The sequence below is a fragment of the Anopheles stephensi genome, chromosome X (genome assembly GCF_013141755.1).
Source record: "Anopheles stephensi strain Indian chromosome X, UCI_ANSTEP_V1.0, whole genome shotgun sequence".
Lineage (NCBI taxonomy): Eukaryota > Metazoa > Arthropoda > Insecta > Diptera > Culicidae > Anopheles > Anopheles stephensi.
This window is the reverse complement of record NC_050201.1, coordinates 1,262,264-1,289,506: the sequence shown is the minus strand read 5'-3', so window position 1 is coordinate 1,289,506 and position 27,243 is coordinate 1,262,264. Positions and strand designations below refer to the sequence as shown.

Genomic DNA, 27,243 nt, shown 5'->3' with positions numbered 1-27,243 from the left:
GCTCAAGTGTGTGTGTGTATGGAGGGGGGTGGTCTTTTTTCTTGTGCAAATAGCTACGAAAGTGAGTGATTTAAAGTGATGGTTTGTTCTTTTTATTTGTTGTTGTTGCTACCATTAGCCATTGACATTTGCATACCTTAAAGAGGGAAAGTTTTGTGAACCACCAGGCGTCTCCATTGATCTCTTCTTGATTTTTTTAGATATCAGTTCCTTCTACCAATGTATCCATGTTTAAAATAATAAACAATTTCAAGACAGCAGACAAACAAGGCAATCCATGCATGATTGTTGTTTTCAAACCTGGAGGCATTTGTGTAAAGATCTGAAGAAACATTTCAATCGGTAATTTGGTGGAGACGCCTGGTGTTTCATAAATTATTAGTCTTGCTGGAATGATTACTGAAATATACTAATACCACTTTCTATAGACGTACTTATATTTTTCAGAGTGACGCAAAAATTGTGGAAGAAATGTTCCCTTTATTTATTATTCCTTATAATAAGTAGGATTTTTTTATGATAGCTGTATTGAGACATTCTGTACTTTCGCAGTACAACGCAATACAAGGCAACCAGAACAGTGAGAACGCGCCCCATTATGCGATTTTTAACCTTAAAATGAACAATTTTGGATTTTACACATCGATTTTCTCTCTCACTCTCTCGTAACACTCCATTCCACTACATGTAATTACACCAATTTAACATCCCTCGTAATCAATTGTATAGTTCCTTCGCCCCGTGTAAAGGTTGATTGAAGCATTGAACAGTCTGAGCGTGTGTGTGCGCGTGTATAGGGAATATATGCAAACCTCAAGTTACATTCACACTTACGAACCTCTTGGTAGTCTTCCCATCCTTCTTCGCCACTCGGTACGCAACACGCAATACAGAATGGAAGGATTTGGATTGGATGAGGTAATGCCAGGATAGGAACTGAATGGTGGAGGGGTCGGCGCAAGTAATCGCATTGTCGACTGCTCATAACTGTGGCGTTACGTGTGTGTGTGTGTGCTCACCATGGTAACAGAGATGGGAAACAGGAGAGGAGGCGCAAATTCACCACAAAAACCACAAAAACTACAAATGCTCGCCGAGTGTGCCGAGGATATTCGCAGCAGGAAGCCTCGCGGGGGCTTCGAATAGGCTTAATCCTGCCCCAGTGTCTGTGTTAGTATGTGTGCAGTGTTTCTGGTCTTCGCAAAGCTTTACCTGATTGTGGAGAATCACCTCACCCCAATCAATCGATGTAGACGAGGCCTGGCGAGAAGGGCCTGGTGACGAGTAGTCGAGGACGGTGAGCTTCGTTTGGGAGTGTCCTCCTTTTGGGTGTTTTTTTTGCGATTTGGGCTCACTCGCGTGTCCTTCAAATCGAAAACCTCCAACCCCAAAAATAAAGCCTTAGATTGACACGCAGGGCGGTTTCGTGCAGGGTTGAGAAATTGCTTCAACACATGCTTTTGTCATGTCGGTCACATTTCACGCGCTCGCACCACGTTTGCTCATCTCACGTTGTTCACGACTGCCTCCCTGATCCCTTCCACCTTTACCACCAATTTGCTCCCCACCGGTGATGAGTGGTGAGTAGGTGGATGTGAATTGGTGAAGGGCAACAAATCTTTCCAAAGCCAGCACCATTAACGATGCCTTCAAGCAAATCCCTGCCCACCACTACTGCAAAAGCCAACCCTCTCTCTCTCTCTCCCTCTCCTTCTATCCCTTTCTCTCTCACACACACACTAGTCAGTTGGTTCTTTTGTGTCGATATATCCATCACAAATCCATTCCGCTCGGGGACTTCCGGGTCGGGCATAATAGCATCAGCAGGACCTGGGGCCCCCTCGGAAAGAAACACTACACAATACGTGTACCAACTCACCGTAATTGATTCCACGCCCTTCTTCAAACCTCTCCACCCCCTTTCTCCCCCCCCCCCCCCCCCCCCTAGTCCCTCAATCACCTCTACCGTCCTTGTATGCGTTAGGTAAGTAAGTTTGCCGTATCCCTTTTTGTGATGTTTTAATGAATATCATTCGTCAGGATCATCCAGTCAGGCCAGCACCTTGCATTGCGTTTTCCGGATTTTTTTTGTCAGAGCGGAGACTATCTGTGTGTGTTTTGCACACCAATCCCTCCATACTCAGGAGCTTGTTATAATCTACCAGGGAAAACGCGACTCCTTCCTCGGTGACATACCGGCCCGGACTTTCAAATAATGCTATAAATAGAGTCACGTCAACGTACGTTTTGCACGCCACCATGCGTGATCGACTGCTGGTCCGTCTGTGTGAAGAGGTTTTGCGTAGCGTGCCGTGCATCGGAAAACTTCTTCATTTTGACTGACAGAGCAGAACTATTTGAATGGGGTTTGTCCAAAACTGATTTGCCTTTGTCTTCACGGCGCAGCTCTCTACGCTGCGGTGCTCGATAGGTCTGATTAGCCACTCTCTCAGTAGCGCATGAGATATGTAGATATTCACGTTACTGCTGGGATCATTGTTTGATTGTTGATTTTTAGATAACCGAGGAAAATGGAACCCAAGTTACAAATTCAACAAGTGCTCTAGAGGTCTTCGATAGTGTCAGGATATTCAGACCACGCGAAGAAGATTGAAAAGGGCTAGAGAATGTAGAAATTACATCAAAATACGTTCCAGACTCTATCAAGCCTTCTTGAAGACCGTTTATCTTCCGGACCGAGTACGAAGAGCTTGCGAAATCTAGAAATAATTTCAAGGGCACCAATAAGCTATTTTCGCTAAGAGTTTAACAAATTCAAATTTCGCTCAGAAGAAGCACTAGGCAACGACCGTTGTTGTTAACTGTTTTGCCGGCTCATAAACACCAAACAATCAACAACAACAGCACAATGTTCTCTCTATTCCCTTTCCAAAAAATGTTTCCTCGATCACAGTGCCGGACACGGTACGCTTCACCTTCATGGTTGAAATTAATATCCCTACTTCAAATTCTCCTGGCGAGAAATCGACCACCCCTCCGGCGTAACGCCACACCCTGCCCTTACTACCGCGCGCCGTTGCAAACTGTTGTCAAAAGCGTGATTCGATTGTTTATCTTCATCGTTGACGAATTACGTACCACTTCATCAATCACTACGCTGGAACCGATCGACCGGCACACTCCGGTTGCGTGATGGAAGCAGCAGGGAAGAAGCTCGCACTCGGCACGTTTCATGATTGAATTTCAACCACCCGAGCAGTGTGCTGCGCGCGAGAAGGTGCGTTCTATGTTGATTCAATTTCAGCGATTCACCTACGCCGAACGCATTTCCTAACAGTAGCACCATAAAAAGTTTGCGTCTCCCATCCATTTGAGTCGGTGAATCGGCATTCGACGGCACCATAATCTGCAACTTTGCTCTCTTTACCATAGGAAAACCATGCACCATTTTTTTTTTTGCTGGAGGAACACCAAACGCTCTCAGGTACCCGTGCTCCAAAACTCCCACTTGTGTTGATCTATTTTGATTGAGAGAAAACAATCGGAGTTTTGCTAGATTTTTTTCGTTTTCACCCCATTTTTCTCGCTTCGTTTCGGGACGAAGGATTAGAGTCCTCCCCACGTTCAGGATTCCTTCGGCAGACGGACAAACGACGGCGCTTCGAACATCAAAAACAGCTTCACTTCGCAGCGTTGTGCCGCTACGAACAATCAATAACGTGCGCCTCATCCGTATCATTATCACATGCTGATGGTGATACTACAACATTGGAACGCGCTCTGGCGCCTAGAGCATTTCCAGCCACCCACCGTCTGGCGGGAGGGCTTTTGCCGAAAGTTGGCCCCCACTTCCCGTGACACACTGACAGGCTGGAGAATGATTTAATCAGATTTACATATAAATGCAATACCGCTTGGTGCCACCATGGCTTCATCCTTTTTTTTCCCCGCATCCTACCGATGAGCTTCGAAGCGTCTGGCAAAACTTTTCTCATCTCATCGTTACCCGTTTTCCCTGCACGGGTATCAACGTTACACCGTCTCGCACACCGAAACCGATACGTGAAGCCGGTTAAGCAAGCTACGCAGTGTCATAATAATCATTATTTATGTATCACTCACACGCTCGCTGGGGTAGACAGTTCCACCAAGTACTGGGCGCCTCCATTGTTCGTTTGGTTAAGCGAGATACGGGGATGGTCGGTCAGGGACCGTTTCCAAGGAAGGTGCGAAATGATGTGTCCATTCTCTCTCTCTCTCTCTCTCTCTCTCTGTCTCTCCCTATCTAACTGCTTCTTTCTATACCGACACGATGTTTTACGATGTAATTTGTGTGATGTCATCGCTCCTCTCGTACAGGGTGAATGGCAAGCGTGCGAGGTAGTGAGAAAATAATTAAGAAATCGGACGCCGGCCAACACTTCGCGCTACCGGCACGTGCTGGCCCGTTTAGGAGAATTTCATATTGGGTAAACATGGTGGTTAACTCACTTTGGTGATTGTGGCTTTTTGTAGGATTTTTCTTTTTGGCACAATGGTACAAACTTGGTTTGCTTTTTCTAATGTACGAATGGAACGAGGTGAATAACGTCAAAACGCTACCCAAATTTTTGACAATACTAAGAACACACTGTCCGTCAATCTTACCAACATATGTGTTGTGATGTTGCATACATTTAGGCGTTTATCCCATTTATCTACAAATTTCATCAACGAAGACGGAGATCTTCTCGAGTGGTTAACCTAGGTGAAAACTTTCGCGTCATTATGTATGCAGGACGAGATAATTTAGAGCCCTGTTTCAAACCTGTCTAGAAAATTGTTTTGTAAACATCCGTAGCTTGCATAACTTGATTTGGACAGGTGAAAAGATGCATCTTACCGTCTCGCTCGTTAATTGATACCGAAACGAGGGCACAAAGTCCCATGTTCACCTCACAAGTCTGTCACTTATCGCGAATAAGTAGCGCAAACAAAATTGCTACCAATCAGGTCACGTTTGAGTTAAGTGAACTTTTAGCGAAACAAGACCTTAGTGAAAAGTTTTTTTGTTTATGGTTTACGCTTTGACAAATCCCAAATTACCCAACACATGCCAATCTAGTTGGGCAAGTGTATGCTTAGAAGTGAGAATGTGATACAGGTACTCGCACGGCACATGTCACCAAGCTCACGCCCACTCACACGCTTTACAGCCAATTCAATCTTCCAATTAGCACGTAATTTTCCATTAATTATAAACGCAAACAGCCTGTCAGAGCGTGCTAGCTCCTCGTCGAGAGCACTTTTTGCCTCTTACATTTTACACTCACACACACACATATACACCCTCCTAAGCATGAAGGAAGATGGGGTGGACATCGGAATGTTGGCGCTAAAATTAAAACACCAAACATCGTTCAAGCGCACAAATGCTACCGCGTGCTGTCAGTCTGCCTGATCTGAAAGTCGAAAGGATGCAGCAACATGCCTCGGTTAGCTCTGGTCGCTGTGTGTGTGTGTTTTTTTTTCTCGCTCTCTCTCTCTCTCCCTTTTTGTTCTCTCCCTTGTTTCTGCGTACTGCGTGCTGGGTGAGCGTCCTGGGGGAAGGGGGAAGAAAAGGGTGATGCGAGAGGAAGAGAGAGTTTGGAGAATGCCAATTAAAAAACTTTTTCCTCAGCCGCATCCGGACGACCGTAACGTCGATGTAAGGTTTTGCGGAAGGGAAGCACCTTGTTTTGCTTGCACCGGAATCATTAAAACGAAGGCTCACAAAACACGCACACAGCGACACACCTTGAGGAGACCTTGGAGCGCAGACCCGGGATGGGATTGATACGTACACCGATACGGGATCGGGTAGGATTTGGAGGCGGACGGGCAGCGAGACTTCTCTTTATTGACATTATGGGTTAACTCATTAACTTTCGCTTTGCCTTTATTTTATTGTTCTTTGGCCGTACCTGTTGGCAAACTTTCATGAGTCATTTGCGAGCTAATTAAAAAAAAAGAAGGCCATTCCATTTTGCCCATTCTCTTCTCGCCTCTCCAATGAAGATACTGTTGGAGGAGATCTTTAATGTGTTTTTTTTCCTTTGTTTTTGTGCTGTTCCACTCGTCCATTATACGACAAATAAATCTCCACACAAATCCTTGGTTGCCATATTGTGTATATTTATACTCACTAACACGCGCGCTGCTTTGCTGTTGTTTCTCTTTCACGCTCCCGACACTGATGTGATCCGCGTCCGCGTCACACCAGGGACATTAAACCGGACAACATCCTGCTGGACGAGGAAGGTAAGTACCGCCGGCTTAAGATGGCCGACAGTCACACTTTACCGGGGGCAAGGTTAATCCAGTGAAAGCGTTCCAGACCTTCAGCCCATTCGGCGTGTTTATTCTTCAGCACGGCTCTTCAGCTTCCAAACAAAAACAACAACAGAAGCGAGACAATCGCGTCAGCGAAGAAAAATGCTCGGACGCGGCCGAATCACAACAAAAACTCGTGTACATTATGCTGTTGTTTTTTTTTTTCTCCTACTGTCAGCGCTGAAAAACTTTGCCTACCTTCAGGCGGTTGACGGTACGCTTCCCGGCTTCCGTCTCCGTCGTCGTCGTCGTCGATTGTCACGAAGGCCAATTCACCGAGATATTATTTACATTCGGAACACACTTCCCCCATATCTCCCCACTCCTGTGCCGTTACGTCCTACCAACGACATTAAAATATGAACTGACAATCATCTTCATAATTTTATCGCTTCCATCATGTTGGACCATACCGCTCGAAGCTACCGAGACACACATTCGGACACATTTTCGGTACACCGAGTGGATTGATCGAACAGAGAAGATAACAGTCATCTAGCAGTGAATGACGGGGTCAAACTGTACGGACGATCGAACGATGTAACAACGAATCAACCCTTCCCTTTTTGTTTTGGTCGTTTGTCCTCATTTGATAACAGCGTAGCTAACCTGTCAAGTGGGATAAGGTTGGTGCATTAAGGGATCGAAGCAGGCGAGGTGAATGATAGAGCGGGACAACGGGTAAAGAAAAATGAAACACTCTCCACTCGGTGTGTAGGATAGCTAGCCAAACACGCTAAGAAACTTTATTGACGCCGAAATGTAGGCAAATCCATGACACATCGTAATCGAGAAGTGTGCCTGTCGGGTTTGTCATGTTTTAAAAAATTTATTACGATTTTTGAACAGTCTTCTCGCTATTTATTTGGTATTAAAATTACATTACCGTGCTGGGCTGCTCCTTTAACTAGATTTTATAAGCAACATGGTCGAATAATTACTTACGATAGCTCCAGATGGCCTTAACAGTCGAGAACTGTCGCTAGTAAATTCAATAACCTAATCTTTTTAGCCCAACACAACAACAACATAAGCCTCATCTCAGAGCGGTTTGAAACAACTAGAAGGCTACGACGTCTGGTGTCATTCTCATGACGTGACCGGGCCACCAGAGCCTAACAAAGTCTCAAAGGATAAGTCCTAAGGCCGAGACTGCGTATGAACGGTTTCAAGATTGGTGAAATTTTACACGAAACTAGTAAAAGTTTCTCGTATGGCTCTCCCTAGCACCAAACACTCATTATTGCATACATTTAGGAGTCTTATCCAACCGACACAGCTGTCAAGTTTTTGTATATTGTTTATTACAACTGTTCGGTTCCTGGACAGACAGAAACAACCTACTAATGCTAATGCTTTCCAATAATCTGACAAATATAGCATCTCAACCAAATGCAAAAAACGATGCTACAGAAGAAAATGCAAAACGGTCAAAAACATTCAGATAGTGAAATGTAAATCCATTCCATTCACTATCGTCTTCCATCTCATGCTGAACGAAACGAACAAACGAACAACACCAGCCCTCCCCCGTATTCTCGTTTGCCGAATCTCGGATCTTTTATGGTAAGTTTCACCCGTTCGGCAAAACATTTTGAATAATGCACAAACTGCGCTTTCATTGAAAAGCAATCATGGAGCAAAACGGTAAAGGCGGTGGACACAAAGCACAAGAAAACATGATTCCAAAAACTTTGCGAAACAAATCAATGCAAATCTAGTGGAAACAAGCAGACAGACCTTAGACGGCCGTCGTGATGGGGGGTCAGCATTGCAATTGCAAATAGATGATAATGCAGGCCAGAGTGTAAGCCATACTGGACAAATCCTGCAAACGGTCATGGTGCAGGAGAAGGATGGAATAATGATTACACTGTACCTTTTAACTTTTCTACCGACCGTTTGTTGGCACGAATCAAATTGATAGATCGATTAACTCACGAGCACGATTTATTCTACCTCAGGTTCTACCTCAGGACAGGCATTTCGAAACCGACGATAATCCCGAAATTAATCCCGGCACCCTAGTCTGACTACGATTCCGATTTCAAATAAGATTCTGATCCTGCGACCGATTTCGTTCCCGGATACGATTTTGATTCCGAAACCGAGTCCGCAACATACTGGGAACTTACTTTTTAAAATTGATTGCACGAAAATTTGTAGCAGCTCTTAATGAGCTTGACTTCAAAAATACAGTAAAAAGCATACGAAAAAAACAATTGCTGTAAATGAACTGAAGCAAGTTTTGTGATAGTGCATAACTTCTACTTGGCCCTCAATTTGAGCTTGAACTACCCATTTGTTATTTTTTTGTTCGATTAAGTAAATCGCTACCATTTTTCTTAAAGAATCGCATATTCAAAGAAGAAATGCAAAGCATACAGCAACTTGAACTTGAATAAAAGAACTGAAACTTACAAAGTTTCCGTGCATTCAACAACAGCAAACAAAGAAAAAACATAGCGCTGCAGTTGGTGAAGCCCCACCCGCCTACGCTGACCGTTCAATTGCATGGCTTCGGCGGGTTCGGTGGCGAACCTCTTGAAGGCCGTTTTCTTTTAGTTTCTATTTTCGAACCCGGAACGCAAACAAATAAGGAAGTGCGCGGACATGATTGCGAAGAAGCGCAGCAACATGCCAGAAGCAAACAGCGAGATGAATAGAACAATTTTCCTCTTGTCTTGCCGGTCTGCACCGTTCCTGCCGGCTGCCATGGTTTTGTTTCACTTGCAGCAGCAGCAGCAGCAGCTGGTCAAGAGCGGGAAATTGTTTTGCATATTTTATGATCACTGGCAAACTACCGTGAAAACCTGTAGTGCGTCAACTGACATGTCTGACACGGGAGAGGAGAAGGGGGGGAAGCGGGAGAGGGAGCAGAGGCGGGGGAAGGGGATGGAAAAGAACGAACAAAAAGTATGCTTCAGCAAAAGCATGGCACCCGGTGTGATGATGATGGAGAGCAAATTTATTTCAACCTCTACTCTGCGTTCAGGATGAGTGTGGTTCAGTCCGGACCTTGATGCCGCGGCCACGTAAAGTAGGAAAATAAAGTGAACCCGAAAAGCATACTGCAAGCTTCAAGCTAAGCAGCGGTACCAACTGTCATCGCATCAAGCTCACTTCATGTGACAAATTTAGCATAATCTTACTCGCAACAAGTTCGACGTCGCTTGATCGCTCGGCTGCAAGTCCACTACAAAGGATTTTGCGTTGTGCAAAAGGATCTCGTCTGGACAGTTTTGCGGGCAAAGGGAAAATATTGTTTAGCTCAATTTAAAGGGCAAAATGACTTAGAGGATCTTCAGGCTTCAAATTAATTGTGGAATTTTGCCGGTCCATTGTGCTTTGAAATCTTATAATGGAATTTTGCAATCAGCTGTTGATTAAGGGAGTAGCAAATAACTTACAAATTTTGCTTCAATTTTAAAAGAAAATAAAAAGCTATCATGATTTGGCTTTGAATGGAATTGAAAGCAAATTTCCTGAATTTAAAAGCGTGTAACAATATGACAACCATCTTTGAACCATTTAGTTCAGGATTGAACCACATAAATAATGTGGTGATAGAAGAGGTCCAACAGGTTGTTTTTTTTTTATTCTATCAGGACCCAAGGGGCAACGTTTCCACTGGCCCTCAATCTAAAGATCAATTTTTCACGCAACTACGCGGTCGCATGGAGGCGCCTGGTACTTTATAAAATTTTGCTGTCCGTAACCGCATGCGAACATACCGTGTTACCACACAGTCACGCGATAAAAAACAATTAACGCCATTACTGTCAGCGTCATTCAACTGGACAATTCGCACACACACACACTGCGCGCACCAGTCCATCGGAAACTGTTTTTATTTGTTTTCTAAGCGACAGTCGTCTGTACCCGATGGAGACGCCCAGTACTTTACGAAGCAAAGTCGACCACCGTTCCAGGTATGGGGTTCACTTTTCATTACAGCAGCTTTTGCGGTCACGGTACGACCAGAGAAACGGCAGAAAGCAATTATTTTATTAAGTACAGCCCTTAACTGCACCACCCCTGCACATCCGATGAAAAGCGATAAATTGCGAAAAACGTGTGCCGATATATAGCAACTGAGGACCCGGAACGTCGGCGAACGTGCGATCGATATGAAAACCAATACGATAAGTACGTGCAACTAACTCCGCTGCAATTGCAGTCGGAAAAACTGTCAAACCGAACCGATTCGGTACGGAGTGTCCAATGTGCCTTTTCCCACCGGAGAGGTTGAGCGCGCTAGTGCTGACAGATGCTGCTGCTACTAATGGTGAATTTTCTCGCTGTAAAAACCTCAATATAACAGTTTTGCTACCGTCGCCGGGAAAAATGTCATCCTCCTGGTACCATTCATTCGTCCTAGCATTAGCGGGTCCGGGAAACCATCTCCCGGCGATGCTCTGGACCAATGCCGGGCGTGATACCACTGCTTGAGAAAAGTATAATGAAATTATCAGTAAGCTCATTACCTACTCCACAACCTTTCTCACCACCCACCGTTTCCGAACCAGCAATGCACTCTCGAACACTTCGATTGCAGCGATTCGCTACCAATCCGGGCGAGTGTTTCCTTTTGCCAATCACTACCGCATCTCGAAATTCTCCCGGGAAGACGAATTCAACTTCTGACGTGCAATGCAATGAAAAGAAGGAAACCATTCCTAATAAGAAACGCAAACGCTGATCAACTCGCTCCACCGGACAGATGGTTCGCGAAGAAAGCACAAGTGTTTTATTAATTCATTTTCACCGCTACAGCAGAAAGGAGCATTCAGTGATGAAAAGCATTGCACGTGGAATTCGCGTGGCCGAAGCAACTGGATTGGGTATTTACTTTTCTCGAAGCTGGTACGCTGTGATTGACGTTCTGTGAAGTAATTTCAAGTATTCATAAACCCACAGCATTTCTTTGCTTTTATTTGATTCATTTGTAGGGCCCGACATCGGGTGATTGGCTTTTTTAATTAATTTTCTCCACAGTACAAACAACTGAAGATTAAATCGGTCTTACCGATATCGCTTTCACTGCTCATGGTGTCATCAACGGCAATAAACAATAGCCTGTCCGTGCGTCCTAAGAATCCTGGGTGACCTGGGGACGATGAAATATCAAACGGAACACAAAAATTGGGAGCTTCGAACGTATAACACCCAGCGCACGAAAATTGCACTCTTCCGATTCCGCACTCGCACTCGTAAACAAACACTCTCACATACAAAGCACATCGTCTTTCCCTTTTTTTTCCAAGAACCATTTAGAGGACGTACGGACGGGGTTCGGTCACGGCAGTCAAGAATCAGTGCCAGACAGATAGATCGGGTCTGTTTCGAGTGGGCTCTGCCCGGACAAGCGGACCGGCAGGCTGGTGCTGGAGGAGCGAACCGGACCCAAACGAAGCCTGTAGAAGCGGCAAACCTACGGCTATAATAGCTTCCTGTTCGATTGGATCCAATTTTCCAATCAATTGACGGTACCGACCCGAGCCAACCGTACCGTTCGTTTGCCAAACCCCGGATCGGTTACGGTGTTTGCATGCGTTCGGAAGGAGGAGCTTTTTTTCCATCGGGTTTTGGAAGCGTCGAGCCGGTCCCAGCTTCCGGAGGTCACACGCATTGAAGACGCTGCTGAGATGATTATTTTTCCGAATTGCATGCCTCCCAACGTGGCGTATGCGTATGCGGTTAGGGGATTTTTTTTTGCTTGTGCCGGAAGCCTTGTATGTTGTAGCCCTTGCGGACCCGATGATGATGGAGATGGGATAGCTATCGTCCCCGTATATCGGGCCGGGCTAGGAGGACGTGATTTCATTAAACAGCTTGCGTTTTTTTTTTTTCGTTTTTGCCATTGTTGTTCAAGCGATTCTGAAGTGTGTCCTCGTGCGGTTGCTCTCGTGTGGCGTCTCGATAAAGGCACTCGCTCGTGCCCGTTCTACGAGGAAACGAGTGAAGCAATTTATTATAAAGCAGATTGTCCGCTTTTTGCGGCATCATTTAATTTCACGGAAAAGGGTTTAGTTGGCAAGGCTAGAAGAAAGCCTCAGGAAAATGGACGATTTTTTATGGTGCGTAAAAGATACTGTACTTGGCTACTCATTGCAGATAAAAAAAAGGAATTGACAACCCTCTTTGACTCGATGCGACAAATAGCTTCACCAGGAAACAACACCGGAAGATAATGATTTCATTTGTGTCTCTAACATAATCAATAAATGTCAATAAATCTACCAGGTGTGTGACACTATACGTTGGCCTTTACCTAGAGACAAAGGAGGTCCTCAATTCCAGAGATGCACGAGGTCCTCAAGTATCCAATATCTGATACCCTTCTGATGATCAAATCCTTGATACGACATGAGCCGGCTACTTGATCAGCAACTTAAACTTCACCCTCTCAAAATTATCCTCAAGCTTGTCTGGTGATATTTGGTGAAGTGATCGGAATCACAAGGGGCAATAAAGCCTGTAGTTTTTTGGATAAAGAATTTGTGATAGAATCGCTACCGTTTGACAGCAAAGAGATATGGGACTTTCCTCGCTGGAACTGCTGGATCAATCAATAGGATCCTAAGGTGTTAGGACACCTGGCCTGAACTACTCAGAATCCGACAGAGGACATCAGAGCATTCGCCATCTTCAAACAACGAATACTAAAAACTATCTTTGGCATTGTGTGGGGGCCATTCCAAGCAAAAGTTCTCACAGCATAATAATTATTTCAATTAGAATTTTTTTAGCTAAATTACATTAGCTATTCATGTGCTCAGGTTCGTGTGCGGAAAGTTGCAAAAGCGAAACTCGTGAAAGATATTTTACGTCCCATCGCCCACAAATGCCATCTGTGGCCACCGTATCATGGCACGACCTAAGATGGCAAGCCAACCTATAAAAAGGATCAAAATGCGTTAAGTTAAGGATTTCCAACCATCTTCACTCACACACACTCATCTTTGTGGATGATATTGTAACACACACACGCACAAGCCTATCCTTCGCCGTGTCCTGTACCAAGCCGCCCAATCGGTCTCCTGGGGTAACTGAATGGGCGAAGAAAAATTTAAAACTCCCTCCCCAAATGCCACGTTCACGCCATTTACGAGTTGGCGTAGTGGTTCCCAGTTCTAAGAGAAGGGATATTTGTTTTTTACTATGCTTTGCTTCAGTAAAAATGGATTCCTGCATAGGGGATGGGTTGAATGGTTTCTATCAGGCTCGGTGGTGATCGAGCCACATCCAGGAACCATCTGCAAAAGATTAGAATTGAGTGGATAGAAACTGAGTGACTGAGTGGGAGAAGTGGGGAAAGGTGAGGAAAGAAGAAAACGAAACGTTTCAAGCTAATTCTATCGGTTTAAACTGGTACGGGACTACTGTTTCTCTCTCTCTCTCTCTCTCTCTCTCTCTCTCTCTCTCTATCTCTTTTGGTTCTGTTACCCTGTTTAGTTAAGTTCATGCTTTGCGTTCTCCCTCGAGGATGAAAGCAATGGGAAAACGACCGGGAGGAGGAATTTTCTGGGGCGTTTATTTCCTAATTTTATGGCCTCTTTTCGAACGAAGGGCGCGGATGAGGCGATGAAAACAAGGGGACAGGAAATAAATAAAAATAAAAACGTCGAACTGTAAGGCGCGAATCGGAAAAGGAAAAAATCCGTCGAAAACGGATTTCCATGCCATGCTTGGCACCACGTAGCTGAGCTTGTTTTTTGCACGCTCGTTTCTCAACCCCATCCGACGGTCTATCAGCGTAACGGTGGGAGAAAATAAAAACAGCAACAAAAAAAAACAAAATGGTCGGTTAAAATCAGGAAATGGCCAAAATCAACGGATTAAGGTGAAGCTTCGCCGTAAACGGTAGCAACACAATCTTTCGTGCCGATCGGTTTGGGAATGTTTTGGCGATGCGGCGTAAAGACGAAACCTGAAATAAACACACACATACACACAGACACACAAATATGCGTTGTTGTTCCTAGTTTCCTGGAGCGATATGACAAGGGATTGGCCGTATCTGGGCTCTATCTCGTCGCTTTCGTTGCTGGTTAGAAAAAAAAAGACTCCATGCCGTCAGTCGAGCAAAGTTGATGGATCAGACCAGGGATGACAAGGATTAGACTGGAAGCGGCGTGAGACGCACCTTAGGCACGCTGGGGAATAATAAAGGCAGAATATCTTCTTTATTACTGTCGTTTTCCCCAATTTTGGAAACGGTGTAACGGCACGGCACGGCAACGTCAACGGGCAGGCAGCAAGCGTTGAAGCTCGGCAGCCAATTGAAAGCCGGAAAGCAACCCCGTACCGTACGAACGATAGGGAACGATGTGTACGTGATCGTCGCACCGCCGAGTTTTATTTTGAAGGATGACAGTATCGCCCGATGGTTGTGGACGTGCCACGATTGCCGAACGCCTCGATATGGCGCCTACTGTATGTGTGTGTTTTTGCCTTACGATTTTCAAAAATTGTGATGCCATAGTAAAGGACGATAGGCCATTTAAGTCGCTTTCATCGCCCGTTTCGAACCATCCGACCCTGTTCCCTGTGGAGACGTCTGCTTCTCTTGGGCGCAAAGATTTAGGCGCCGGATGGGCATACACACATTAGAAAATATTTGTATGTTAATAAGGGTGTCACAGAGGGGAGGATAATAGTTTACAATACCCTTTTCTCTCTTTTTGCATTAGCATACTGTCGCCTACATTAAAGCGAAACGTGGAAATTGTTTTCGTATCGAGATAATGCATTTCAACGTTATGCGCCTAAATGTAGGCAAAGGAGGGTTTTTTAATCTGGTCCTAATCCAAGGGGCCTAATCTATGGAGCTTCAATCTAAGAGGCCAAGTTCAAGGGGCCTTGTAAATAGAGACTCTGAACGCGCTTCTCTAATTGAAAATGGTAGCTCCTGAGTACTGGAACTATAAATGTTCCATAGGGTCCTAGCTAAGTCCACCGCGACAAGTTAATCGCCATATCCAGGTAGCAGTCAGTGATGACATTTGACCCAGGCTCGGTGAAGATTTTGACGACTTCGAAATTTTACGACTTGGTCCAATGAACCATAAACACCTCTTTTAAATATTACTCGTGTGATCTGATGCAAGATCTAGTAATGTACTGGAGACATCAGTCTTTGTAAAATACTTAGAACTTATTTGCAGACCCAATTGTATATTTTCTCTCCACACCAAGTCAAATCCTCCCCCACATTCCGCACGATCCGCATTCCCCACGTTCCGTGCTCCCTTTCTATGGACACCAAACTATTAAAGCTGTCAATCTAAGTCTTCGTCTTTCTGATGACCAACAACAACAAGAAAACATCGACATTCACCTGCATAAACAGACCGGTGCCCGGGTGAAGATGCAAAAGACGCAGGCAGCAAAAAAAACACCAACCTATCACCGCCCACGGCAAACGGGTAAAAGAACGATACAGCTTGCCATTTCATGGCATAATCTTTGGCACGTTTGAAGTGTACCGTGTACCGGCAAGTGTTCTCCGCAGACGACACCGACCAAGATAAGACACGTGACCGTTTCATGTTTACGCTTCGGCAGCACAAGCACATGGGTGCTGCAAAAAACACGAGGTTAGAAAGCTGCAGAAGATAGAAAAAAATGTATATGGCACCTACCTATACAACAACAGCAAACCACGCTCGGCAAACGACACGCTGGACACGATCGATCGATTGTGCTGTCGTTTGGAATTGAACTGGCCCCTCGGTCGGCCGAGATTGTTATTCCTGCGCTGTCAACCAGAAACATCAAAGGTGCTTTGCCAGTGCTGAAGACATCCTTGTGCCTTTACTGTTCCTGAGCTGTGTGTAGCGCAGACTTTGACTGACTGAATTGCGCTGCCCAATGAGGGGGGGATTTTGCATGAGCCTCCAGATTGTGCCCACAACCACCGGCTACAACGCAAAACCTCAGCAGTTGCAGAAGTTAAAATTTCTAATTGCGTTTCATCTTCTTCACCCCACTCCTCGATTTTCCCTTACAGGTCATGCGCATCTGACGGACTTCAACATCGCTACCCGGTTGCCACCGGACGGGCTGGCCTGTAGCATGTCCGGCACCAAACCGTACATGGCTCCCGAAGTGTTTATGTGTGCCTTAGAGGAAGTCGGTAAGCAAAACGTTGCGCCAGGGATTCCGCGCAACGAATTACACCCAACACGTCCTAAAATAATGGCAACACAATAACACACACAATTCGTTACACAATCACCGCGCATTTTCCTGGGAAGGGTGATAATGTTTCGCAATTAATAATAAAAGTCCGTTCCCTCCCATTCCCAACTCATTAATTTTTCATCATGATGATGAAGCGACAACATTAGCAATCCCACCAACGGAAAGCTGGGATGGACAGAGAAAGAGAGAGAGAAGAAAGAGAGCGAGACAGAACAACACAGAAACAACAACTCCATTTGTAACCACAGGGAGGCAAATAAGCGTGAAAAAAATTCTCTCCCACACATACTTACACACACCCATGTGAACGTCCTCTTCCTATATCCGCTGACGAGGAAGTTTTTTGTGCTGCCCGGCACGGAATAAAAAATGGCGGAATATGGGTACAGGAAGCAGCGATGAGAAAATGTGTGCCAATAAACCATTAAATTATTCCACATCATTAAATTGAAACTCCGACGGTCAGAGCACATGAAGGGGTGGATGGGGAGAGGAGGACGGGGAAGTGAGGGATCGGCATGGAGTTGAGTATATAAATCAGCCGGGAGGAAGTTTTCACTAACTCAGTGAAAAGCGGTATTTATTTCCTAACCGGGATATCAACTACTTAAACTGACAGCTCGCTCACTGCAAGACGCTGCTCGAATGCATGTGTGGCGGTGTGCATACCATTCGGGCGCAATGCAGCTTCCTTCAAACGGGTCAAGTGGTCACACTAACTTGTGCTCCAGCACGTCCCTATTGCCCACTCCCGTACCTAGTTTAATCCCCAAACGCTCCACAAAGCCGACGACCACTCGACTAGTCATGATTCCCTTTTTCTCCCTTTTTTTTCCTCGTTTGCAGCCGGTTATAGCTATCCGGTCGACTGGTGGAGCCTGGGCGTCGTTGCGTACGAGCTGCGCAGCGGTAGCCGACCGTTTGTCGTCCACTCATCGACACCGCTTGCCGAGGTGAAAAACGTACTCAACACGCAACCCCACTATCCACGCCACTGGAGTGAGAACTTCGTCGATCTGCTTGCCAAGGTGAGGTAAAGCGTTGCTGGCTCGCCACTTGGGCCACAGCCCTCTAATAAGCTACCTTCTGCAGGATTCTTCACGCCGATTGCATGATTTACATTTTGTGGGGCAAGCCTTTTTAATGAGCTTTTTATGCTAGGTTGGAAGAATTCACGCCTAACAGTATGCAATTTGCTATGCATGTAACGCTTCCTTACTATTCTCGATAGCTCGAGGCTCTACCTCTCTGTCTCTCTCTCTCTCTCTCTCTCCTTCTTTCTCTGGACAGCTGCTCAATGTACATCCAGGCGCACGTATCAGCACACTGAAGGAACTGCATCTAACGAAACTGTTGCGCGGCACCGATTTGGAGCGCGTGCTCAACAAGCAGACCAACCCACCATTCAAGCCTTCGAAGGATCATCTTAACTGCGACCCAAGCCTGGAGCTGGAGGAGATGATCGTCGAGACGAAGCCGCTGCACAAGAAGAAGAAGCGCCTGGCAAAGCAACGGTCCGTGCACAAGGAAAACAACGATCAGCTGCACAGCCAGCTCGAGACGCAGCTACTCAAGGAATTTCTCGTGTACAACCGCTACAAAGAGCTTAAACGCAAGGCGATGGAGGAGAAGGAGTCCGAATGGCAGGAGGAGCTCGATCAGGCGATGGCCAACTCGCACGTATCGAGTCCCGGTGCGCTGCCCGATCGCTGTCTCGAGACGATCAGCGAACGCAGCGAACCGGTGTCCGGTGGTACGCCCGCATCAACCGGACCGTCGGTAAACTCGTGCTCGATCGAACCGCTCCCATCGGCGAGTGCGACGGCCGGTCGGTCAGCGGACACGATCGACTATATTGACCGGACACCGTCACCGAGAAGCAGCATATAGAAGCTGCTGCCCAGATCGGGCGAGTCCTGCCAAATTATCTGAGGACATCCGGAGACCTCGGATCCCGGACTCTTGGCTTGTGATACACTCAGCGGTATGCCCGATGCCACCGCCGCAGGAAGAGACTGACATCCCCACCGCTCGATACTACACACACACACGCAACACGCTTCATTCACACACACATGTAAACAACTTTATAAAGACGCAGCCGAATCGCGCTGCCCGGTGCAAGATGGTGTAGAGCTATTGCACAGTGTGACTGGGCAGTACACACATAACACCGGAGGCAATCATTTACTACTACTCTACGTTGACCGACAATCGGTACGGCTGCGAAAAACTACACCCTCGCACACACACACACATATTTTCACATTTAACAGCAAACAAAAACTACATTTAGCTCGTAAGCAACGAAAAGGTGCTGAAAACCCCCGATTGAACGCTCCGTGCGTATGGAGCAGGCTGTCTTATCCACATACACCGTAGTAGAGGAACGTTGTTGTTATTTCCCCATTTTCTGTCTATACGTTCGGTCTCCGGGCGCTGTTTAGCAAAACTTTAGCGGTATCAAATCAAGGTGACGAAGTTACGGACGGTTTGAACCACTAGTCAATTTCCAGTGCCGGCGATCGATTGCGCCGCGTCAGTACCGGCGAGATGCAATTTATCACATACGACACACACATTTACACACAGGAAGACGAACGCTTACTATGGCTTTTTGGAGTGGGAAGAAGTCATTGATGTCTTGTAGTATTGCATGTACGATTCCCAGCTCCTCAAGTCCAAGGGGTCTTAACTCCCTCTTCTACACACCTATTTGTATATCCTCTTGATCGATTTTACGCTCCCGTGCTTTTACACAAACCAAGCCGTCATAAATCACCCAGTCGTTTCTCAAAGCTGGCTGTCCGCTGGCGCTGCTACCCTGCCTACCTTCCAGGTGACTGCTGACTCAGACGAAAACAACGCACAACAAGGCAACGTACCGAGCGCATTTAATTAGCCAGTAACAAAAAGAAGAAAAAAAACGATGTAGAACATGTATGTTAGTTGGTCAAATGCTGTGAAATAAAGAAATGGAAACTAAGCTAACACATAGCGTACCCAGTTGGAAAAGGGAAAAAGAAAGCAATCAGCAGCAGAATATGTGCTCGTCGACAACTCATTACAAAGGGAAAGGTAATACAAGGTAATGCGGGTAAGTATGTGCATGTTACGTGCTTGTAGGTCGAAGGTTTTGCTACATCATGCCGAAGGTTCGACGGCTTGCAGTCGTTGTCGTTTTCTAGCAAGAACATTCTGTATTTGTGCTAAGCTGCTGCCTACCATTAGCTGATGCTTTTTATACTCCTTCAGCATGTTGTGCAGGATCATGTCGATGTACTAATTTTTGTACGGTGCATATTCCGCTTAAGGCGTTTCTAAGTTATTTTTTATTCATACTTGTTTTCTTGGATGAGTCTGCTCAGATGAACAGCTCAGAGAAATGGACTCTGACTAAGGAAACAGTGGTCGAGTGGAAGATTCTTAGAAATATTTTTGGCCTCGTATCTGTGGAACGACAATGGCGTAGCTCTACGGAAGATCTTGCCATCGGGTAGGAAACTAAGTCTCACAAGACTCCTCCGATAAGGCTGGTCATGTCCGGACAACCGACCTCGTGAACTCTGTTAAGGTAGATGAGCCGTGGAAAGCTCAAGTCGAGATGAACTAACGACGTTGATGCGTCCACCAGAATGCCTGGGATATTCGAATGACAGGGGAAGGTGCTAGATGGTGAGAGGTTTCTAGAACTTCCAGTAAGTCCAGGCGAAGGCGGTTTGATACTGGAGTCTAGTTTCCTTGGACCTCCACTCCACTTCTGATGCATGATCGACAATTCTCTTAGAATTGTTTGGACCAGCCACCGGAAGCTTTCTGTCCAGGTTAGCCAAGGTAAGCCTGTTTTTTTACTGAATCTTGGAAATCCAGTTTGACTCCATTGTCTTTGCCACAGACTGATCAGCCCATCAAATTTTAAACTGATCGCCAGATGACTTCAGGTAAACATCAGGCTAGGCCTACTGCAACAATGCCCGATACCGAGAAAATCACGTAGTTTAAATTTAACTGGTGCCATCTATGTTCCAGGCTGAAAGACTGTTCTTCGCATCATTAAGGTGGGTAATATGAATCTTCAGAAGGCGGTAGCGGTCTTCTTACCACTGGCCTTGATATCCAATCTCGTCCGGAACTGTCTTCGCCGTACGCAAGACTCAAGACTTCTCAGACCCTGTTAGAAAAAGAAGGTCCGTTCGTTGAATATCTACACCATAACTTCACATTTTCGCTTCAAACACTTACGCCTAGAAAGAAGACCTCAGATGGTGGGTGACAACTCCTAGAATTTATGCATTATTATGGGATTCCATGAGATGTAGTAGCGAGCCTCAGTGCGTGGGAATGGCATGGATGCGCCACTGGAGCTATTCCTAGTGGGTACAGTACAAAATTCATCCGAATATGTACTTTACTAGCACAGTTCCTATTTATAAACGATACAGCATTGATATCTTGTTAACAAATTATTTTCATCCCGACCGATGGGCAAGCAGGAGCCTTCAGCATTCCCGGGGTCTATTCTATCGGCCGTGTTGTTTCGGGAAAATCAGCTTTCGTTTGCTACTGGAAGCTTTTAATAGGAAGCCTCAACAATATATAGAACAGGAAACAGAAAAAATAAACGACAAGCTTTTTAAACTAATGGATACTACGGTTTCGGAACACTTTGCTACGCTAAAACGCTGCAACCATCCCACATGGCATCGTGTTGCTTTGTAGTGGTTTTACCTATCAATTGTACTTGTCCGGTGTGGGAGTGAGACGTAGAGCAGTTTATGGGAAATTTCACAAGCGCGTTACTCGCCAAAGAACAGTCGAACGCCTGCTGGAAACCCACTACGCTGCAATATCTGACCGACGGGAAAAGTGTGTGCCAGTGCGCTTTTGATCATCTTTTAAATTGATTTTCATTCTACTACTTCGCTCGGGTATTGTTTAGCTTTGAACTGACGCACCAATCAAGTGGTTCAGTACTCCGTACCTGGGTACGCTTGGTTCGAACGCACCGTTGAGAGTTGAAGGCGAAACAAACAAAAAAAAACTCTCAATACACACATACGCACAGGTTGTAAACAGGCGACAGGAACCTTGAACGAGAGATGGTACCGAGAGTTTAGAAGAAATGTATTCCACCTGCCTCTGCTGTCTAGTTCAATCGCAAATTTCTTTATTCCCGTTGAGCAAAACCAAAAAACAAGAAGGAAGAAAATAGGTAAACGTTAGCGCCTACATGTATGCAAGCTTTTAATCAATTCGTAATGCAACTTCGGTTCTGCCTCGGTGAAGGTAAACTGTTGCACACGCTTGGCGATTTATTTCAATTACGATCCATGCTTTACGCGCCCTGGCGCTTCACCCGGCAAGTTCAACCACCCTCGAACGCTCAATCAGGTGCATTTATGGTTTAACTGGAGGATATGGGTAGGGAACGTGTTCGAAAACCCGGGCAAGCTCTACGAAGCAGGGCTAATCGAGTAGGGAAGGTAGGTTGAAGGTGGTGATGAGAGCCAGGGGGTTGGGTAACTCATAGCCCACGGTCAAGGATCAATCAATGCTGCTAATGCTTTATTTCCATCATGATAACCTATAGCCCCTATTCAACCCCAGGTTTGGTGAGTGTGTATGTCTGTGTGTGTGTGTGTGTGTGTGAGTGGAGGAAGTTTGCCGAGCACTCAAATTAGAACTACAGATAAGCAAACAGGACAGTCACCCGAGAAGCCTGGACCGAGGAAGCGAACGTGGGAGAATCGTTGTGCCAGCTGCTCTAATCAAAGATTACTGAACCGAGAGCGCTCTCGCTGCTCTAATCCGTCCGTTTGAGTACAAGATGAAGGGAAGGTCTTGTGAGAGGTGCGAGGAGATTGCGTGTTTGAAGGAAGAGCGCGAAGACTATCATCACACTGTTCGGGAATGAAACTGCGGGTGGTAAGAACTTTCCATTTTCCACTCGCCGTAACAGCTGGATGACATCGGATTCATCTAGACGTTGGAGAACGACGTGTTTGTCGGCTAGGGCTGAATTGGAAACCGAACCAGAAAACCTGTCCATCGACCAATTCAATTTGTACAATTTATCTACCAAAATACAAACACACCCACACACATGTTTTCTAAGAACCACAAACAGTTAGCACGAGCACACACTACTAACGAAGCAGCAGAGCACAGACTTTTTGGCACAAGCTATATTTGTACAATCTCCGATAGAGGTCACCGCAATGGTTTATGTTTGTGTTTACTTAGCCCCAAACAACAGTGCGACCCGATGGTGGCGGCCCCCAAACAACAACCTGACCCTAATTTTGTTCCTGGAAGGACGCGACTCGACCAAGAAGTAAAATATGAAATTGAGCAGAGATGGGGATATCAAAACAAACCAATTCACCACCATTTGATCGGTTGACAGATTAAAAACACACGCACACACCTTTGGTCTGGTGTACCGATACCTGTCCTGGTGGAAGATGGATTACGCCGAGCTACTGTGGTGAATGGTGAGGCTTTAGTTGTGAATAGTTTGACAGCACGTCACACGAGGTAGAGATTTGTTTACTTTGTTCCACAACCATTTGACAGCCACACGTGTGTCTGCGTTTAAAGGATACTGTGCGATTTGATTTCCACGCACAGTGAGTACTTCCAACGAAAAGTTCCCTATATGAGGCTTCTCCTGTATATTTAGATTGCATTTGAATAGCATCTCAAGTGCTATTGCGTTCTGTCTTATATTCTGTAAATAATATTCGTTCTGTAAATAATAATTGAAATGTAAGACAGCTCCTACTGGAATTTTGAGTAAAAAAATAAATATAAATTTTACAGATTCTAACGCTATTAGACAAAGAACACATTTCATATTCACTTATCTAAAGTATAAGCAATTTATCCTCGAATACCCTTTATTGACGGATGACGGCTATTTTCGTTAGTTCTCGCTCGCACATTATTGTCAACATTTTTGCATCAGATTCGTACGCTAAGCTTCCAGGGAAAATTCTTCATCTGAATTTGATTGTTGTACTGTACGGGAAGTTCACTCGCACACCAAAGCTATATAAAAAATTAAAATCGTACCGTTCCTTCGTCCTCCTGCTCCTTCCATAGGTAGCATGACACCACCGCAGAACATTAGCGCTCAGTCGATTAGACTGTCTATTTGCCGTACCTGTCAGTTCACCACTGTCAGTGTGTCGGTTAGTGTGACTAACGATATCCGCTCCACAAGCATAACCGCAACTGCAAACTGGCGCCAAAACTCCAGACATCCGACCGCTTACCGTACCGCGTAAGAAAAGGAACCCGGGTACGCGCGATCGCGAACGATGGATTCTTTATTTCATGTGCCATTTTACTTGGTGACGCTGCATCCACCGTGCGGTGCAGTACCCTAAAAGACATGCTAATGAAGTGACAGCAGCCGGAGACGTACATTGGCAAACATTCTACCGCGTTCTACGCTCCGGCATTATTGCCGGAGCGTTCCCTGTCAGCTCCGCCGGTCTTTTGCAGAGAAAATTGAAAGCAAAAATGTTTCCCCTGCCGAAGCGTCGCGCCCATCGTCCGCCCGGTGTTTCTAGAACAACTGCTGGTCCACAGAAAATATCGTTGCTTCTTCGCCCCAAGAAGCACTGCTGCAATATCAATTCGTAATTGTGCGGAAGTAAATTTGAAATCTCTCACCATCACCGCCACCGGTGGACTCCAGGGCTCCGACCTGCCCCATGCTACTACCTCCACAACCCAATACACGACAGTGAAGCCATCTCGTTGTGCTATGCTGGAGAACGCAAAAAAAAACAGCTGGACGAATCTGCAGGGAAGGACGCAAAAGGCGGGACGAAGGAAAAGAAGTTCGTTAGGCGGGTTCCGGCATTCCGGACAAAAACTTCACTGTTGTAGCGAGAAGAAACATGAGCTTTCCGAGCTTCCATAACTTGGTATGTTTCCTCTTCTTTACTCTTATATTTTCCTCCTTCGCACACACCTACCTTCACTCCATACACGTGCGTGTCAAGGACAGTTTGCTACCTCTGATTGTACACACACACACACACACACACACACACAGCATCTCTGGCAGATTTCGCAACGATTCGTTCCGATCCTTTGCGCACCTTGCCTTCATGTTCGTCCAATTGCGCTCCAGTTTCCAGTTTTTCGTCGAGGCACCGTTTTACAGTCGTCCGCTTACCGAACATTGGTGTCCCCCGGTGCCTTTTGTGCACAGAGTTTTGTACGTTTGATTTGCGTTCCGAACCACCTTCGCGTAGTCGCCGATTGCCTTGAGCAAGCTAACAAAAAAAAGCACAGAAAAGGGAATTAATTGACGAAAAACGGAACGAAATGGCAGCAGCAAACCAACAAAGTGGAAACCATCGAACGGCACACACACACACACACACATACACAAAATCGAACCTGAAAACTATCCCACCCCAGGGAAGGCATCGGTAGAACGAAATTGCAGTATTGCTGGAGTGGCGTACAGGCCGCACTAGCGCAAATCAGTGAGCGTTCGCGCAGTTTTTATCCTTCCCACACACAAACTCTTTCTCTCACTCTCGCAAATATTCTCCAACTGTATCTTTCTATCAATTTCTCATGCTTGGCAGGGACCAACGGTACGGTAAGGCAGGGTTTCAATGATAGCTTTGAATATTTACAGCTTCCGATTCGTGGAGAAATCAGACCAAGGCAGTTACGTACCTTTTGTCTTACAAATCATCCGGGACTGGATGGTTGAGGATTCTGTCGAAAAGTAATAAGTATGCGTTACGTTCATGGCCCATCAAAACTGACGATGGCGATGGCAAGTTTGTCCCCCGGGCGAGGTATGTGGCTATACACTTGCGTCTCCTTTTTTGCGATATAAAACGTGAGCCCTTCCCCAAACCATTCACCATCCCCTAGAATGACTTCAACGATGGAGCCATAAATATTCCTCTTCATTCGCTCTCTCTCTCTCTCTCTCTATCTCTCTGTATGCTTTTAAAACTGAAGCAAAACACGAATGGAACGTGCCGTTGCGGACTGTATTCTATTGTTTTCTATTGCAATTCAGCTATCCATTTCGCTCAATTATGCAGCAATGTGCACACGTGCATTCTGTGGAACAGGTAACAACTGCACGTGACGGTACGCAAACGTAGGTAACGTGAGCCACTTGTATCACCGCTTTTCTACACTAAACTAAGAACTTAGGATACAACTATGAAGTAAAATTGAATTGGTATAGATATATTTATCAATATGTCGCATAAATTGTAGCTTTTTCTTTGCCCACCGTCGTATGTCAAAATAATAATCCGGATATTCTGTTGGACGACATTGGTATGGAATTCCTCTGCCTATCTGAAGGGCTCAAAACGGGCTTAACGGACTGGATAATCGGGTACCTTTCTCATGACTGAGAACTAAGCAACTCTCTGTAGCTAGAAGGACTTCTTCAGTTTTGACCAGAGTACAAGTTTAAGAGGTGTATGACAGTACTGGAAATGATAGATAGGAGAGTCTCAATCGAATGATGTTTATGTCATCAGCGCATGCCAGGATTAAGATTGCTTTACTAAAGATAATCTCGTTTCCTAAACACTTTCCACTTGAATGGTGCTCTCTTGAGCCAGCTTGAAGACAAGGCAGATGAGTCCATCTTCCTAGCACAGGACCTTGTTGAGAAAATTTTCTATCGATCTTCTCCTGACCTGTCATGCTGGTGATCGTCATTCTTAAAAGGTCAGTACGATTGGTCTTTGAATTCGGAGAGGACTCAAGCTTCATTGTAACCTTGGTAAAAGTGTATGTCTCTACTCCACCATCTTCTCCCGAATTTTCCTCAAGGGTAAGATCTGGTCAATGGTTAGTGTTCCGACTCGGAATTTTCTCTAATAGATTCCTACGAATGGGACTTGCCAATCAATCGAGTATCAAGGAAAAAATCTGTTAGACAGTTATTCCAGAATTCCAGCTAAATTTTCCTTCTTTTCTTCTCAATGTGCAACCCCCATCCTCAGCAACAATTGAGTACATTTCCTATTCAAGTGTTGCACCACAACTCTTGATCAGTTTTTTCTGCAACTCTATCCGGTGCTTTGTCTTGTTACAATTTTCTTCACAGTTTTATAGTGCTTTGATTACTGCCGTACTGTGAAACAAGGATCATGCACGTGAAGCCATTCAAAGGCAAAGGCTACGTACTGCCCTGCCAGCTCATACACATTGACATTAGTTTTTAATTACCCCACTGCCCTAGCCCTTTCAGCCGTCCTTTCTCACCCTTTGGCTTGATTGATGCTTTATTGCATTCTGGTTTCTTTGATGCACAAAGAACCAACCTTTCTTTGTGGCATTAAGTTGTATGCCGATGACGCATGTGAATTATTGCCTACAACATTCTGTGCTTCTCAAAAGCAAGGTCTAACGCTTTCAGGATGGAAGGAGGCGTGAATAGTTTGCAACTTGCAAAGAAACTTGAAGTTTCCATTGTACTATCGGGGAGAGTATTTGTTGGAATGCATTCATATTTTTTTATTTATTACTTATTTATTTTATAAATGAAAAGTTTTTCCTATTAGATGAAGAAAAAAGCCTATTTAAGTATTGATTTATCCAATGCCTCTTACCCATACTAAAGAAAGTCTCTTCGGAACATGCGAACAAATAAAATTTGCTTTTGCGCCTTAATTTATGCAATTGGCAAATCACTTCTAGACAAAACACAATTAA

The 27,243-nt window shown here is 45.3% G+C and overlaps 1 protein-coding gene and 1 long non-coding RNA gene across 4 annotated transcripts in view; one reads left to right on the top strand and one right to left on the bottom strand.

Moving 5' to 3' along the window:
• Nucleotides 1–19,578, top strand: part of LOC118502844 (serine/threonine-protein kinase 32A) — a 54,032-nt gene extending 34,454 nt beyond the window's left edge. For all 3 annotated transcript variants that reach the window (XM_036035558.1, XM_036035549.1, XM_036035540.1), the window contains 4 exons: nucleotides 6,203–6,240; nucleotides 16,328–16,453; nucleotides 17,368–17,549; nucleotides 17,812–19,578. In XM_036035558.1, coding sequence (XP_035891451.1) covers nucleotides 6,203–6,240; nucleotides 16,328–16,453; nucleotides 17,368–17,549; nucleotides 17,812–18,411 — 946 coding nt within the window. In that variant the 3' untranslated portion in view covers nucleotides 18,412–19,578. The remainder of the gene's footprint in view (nucleotides 1–6,202; nucleotides 6,241–16,327; nucleotides 16,454–17,367; nucleotides 17,550–17,811) is intronic.
• Nucleotides 19,579–23,074: 3,496 nt separating this feature from the next.
• On the bottom strand, nucleotides 23,075–25,009 carry LOC118502841. The gene is made up of 3 exons (XR_004905089.1): nucleotides 24,940–25,009; nucleotides 24,510–24,812; nucleotides 23,075–24,331 (listed from the first exon to the last, which is right to left on the bottom strand). It is a non-coding gene; the product is annotated as an uncharacterized LOC118502841 (long non-coding RNA).
• Nucleotides 25,010–27,243: the final 2,234 nt, after the last annotated feature.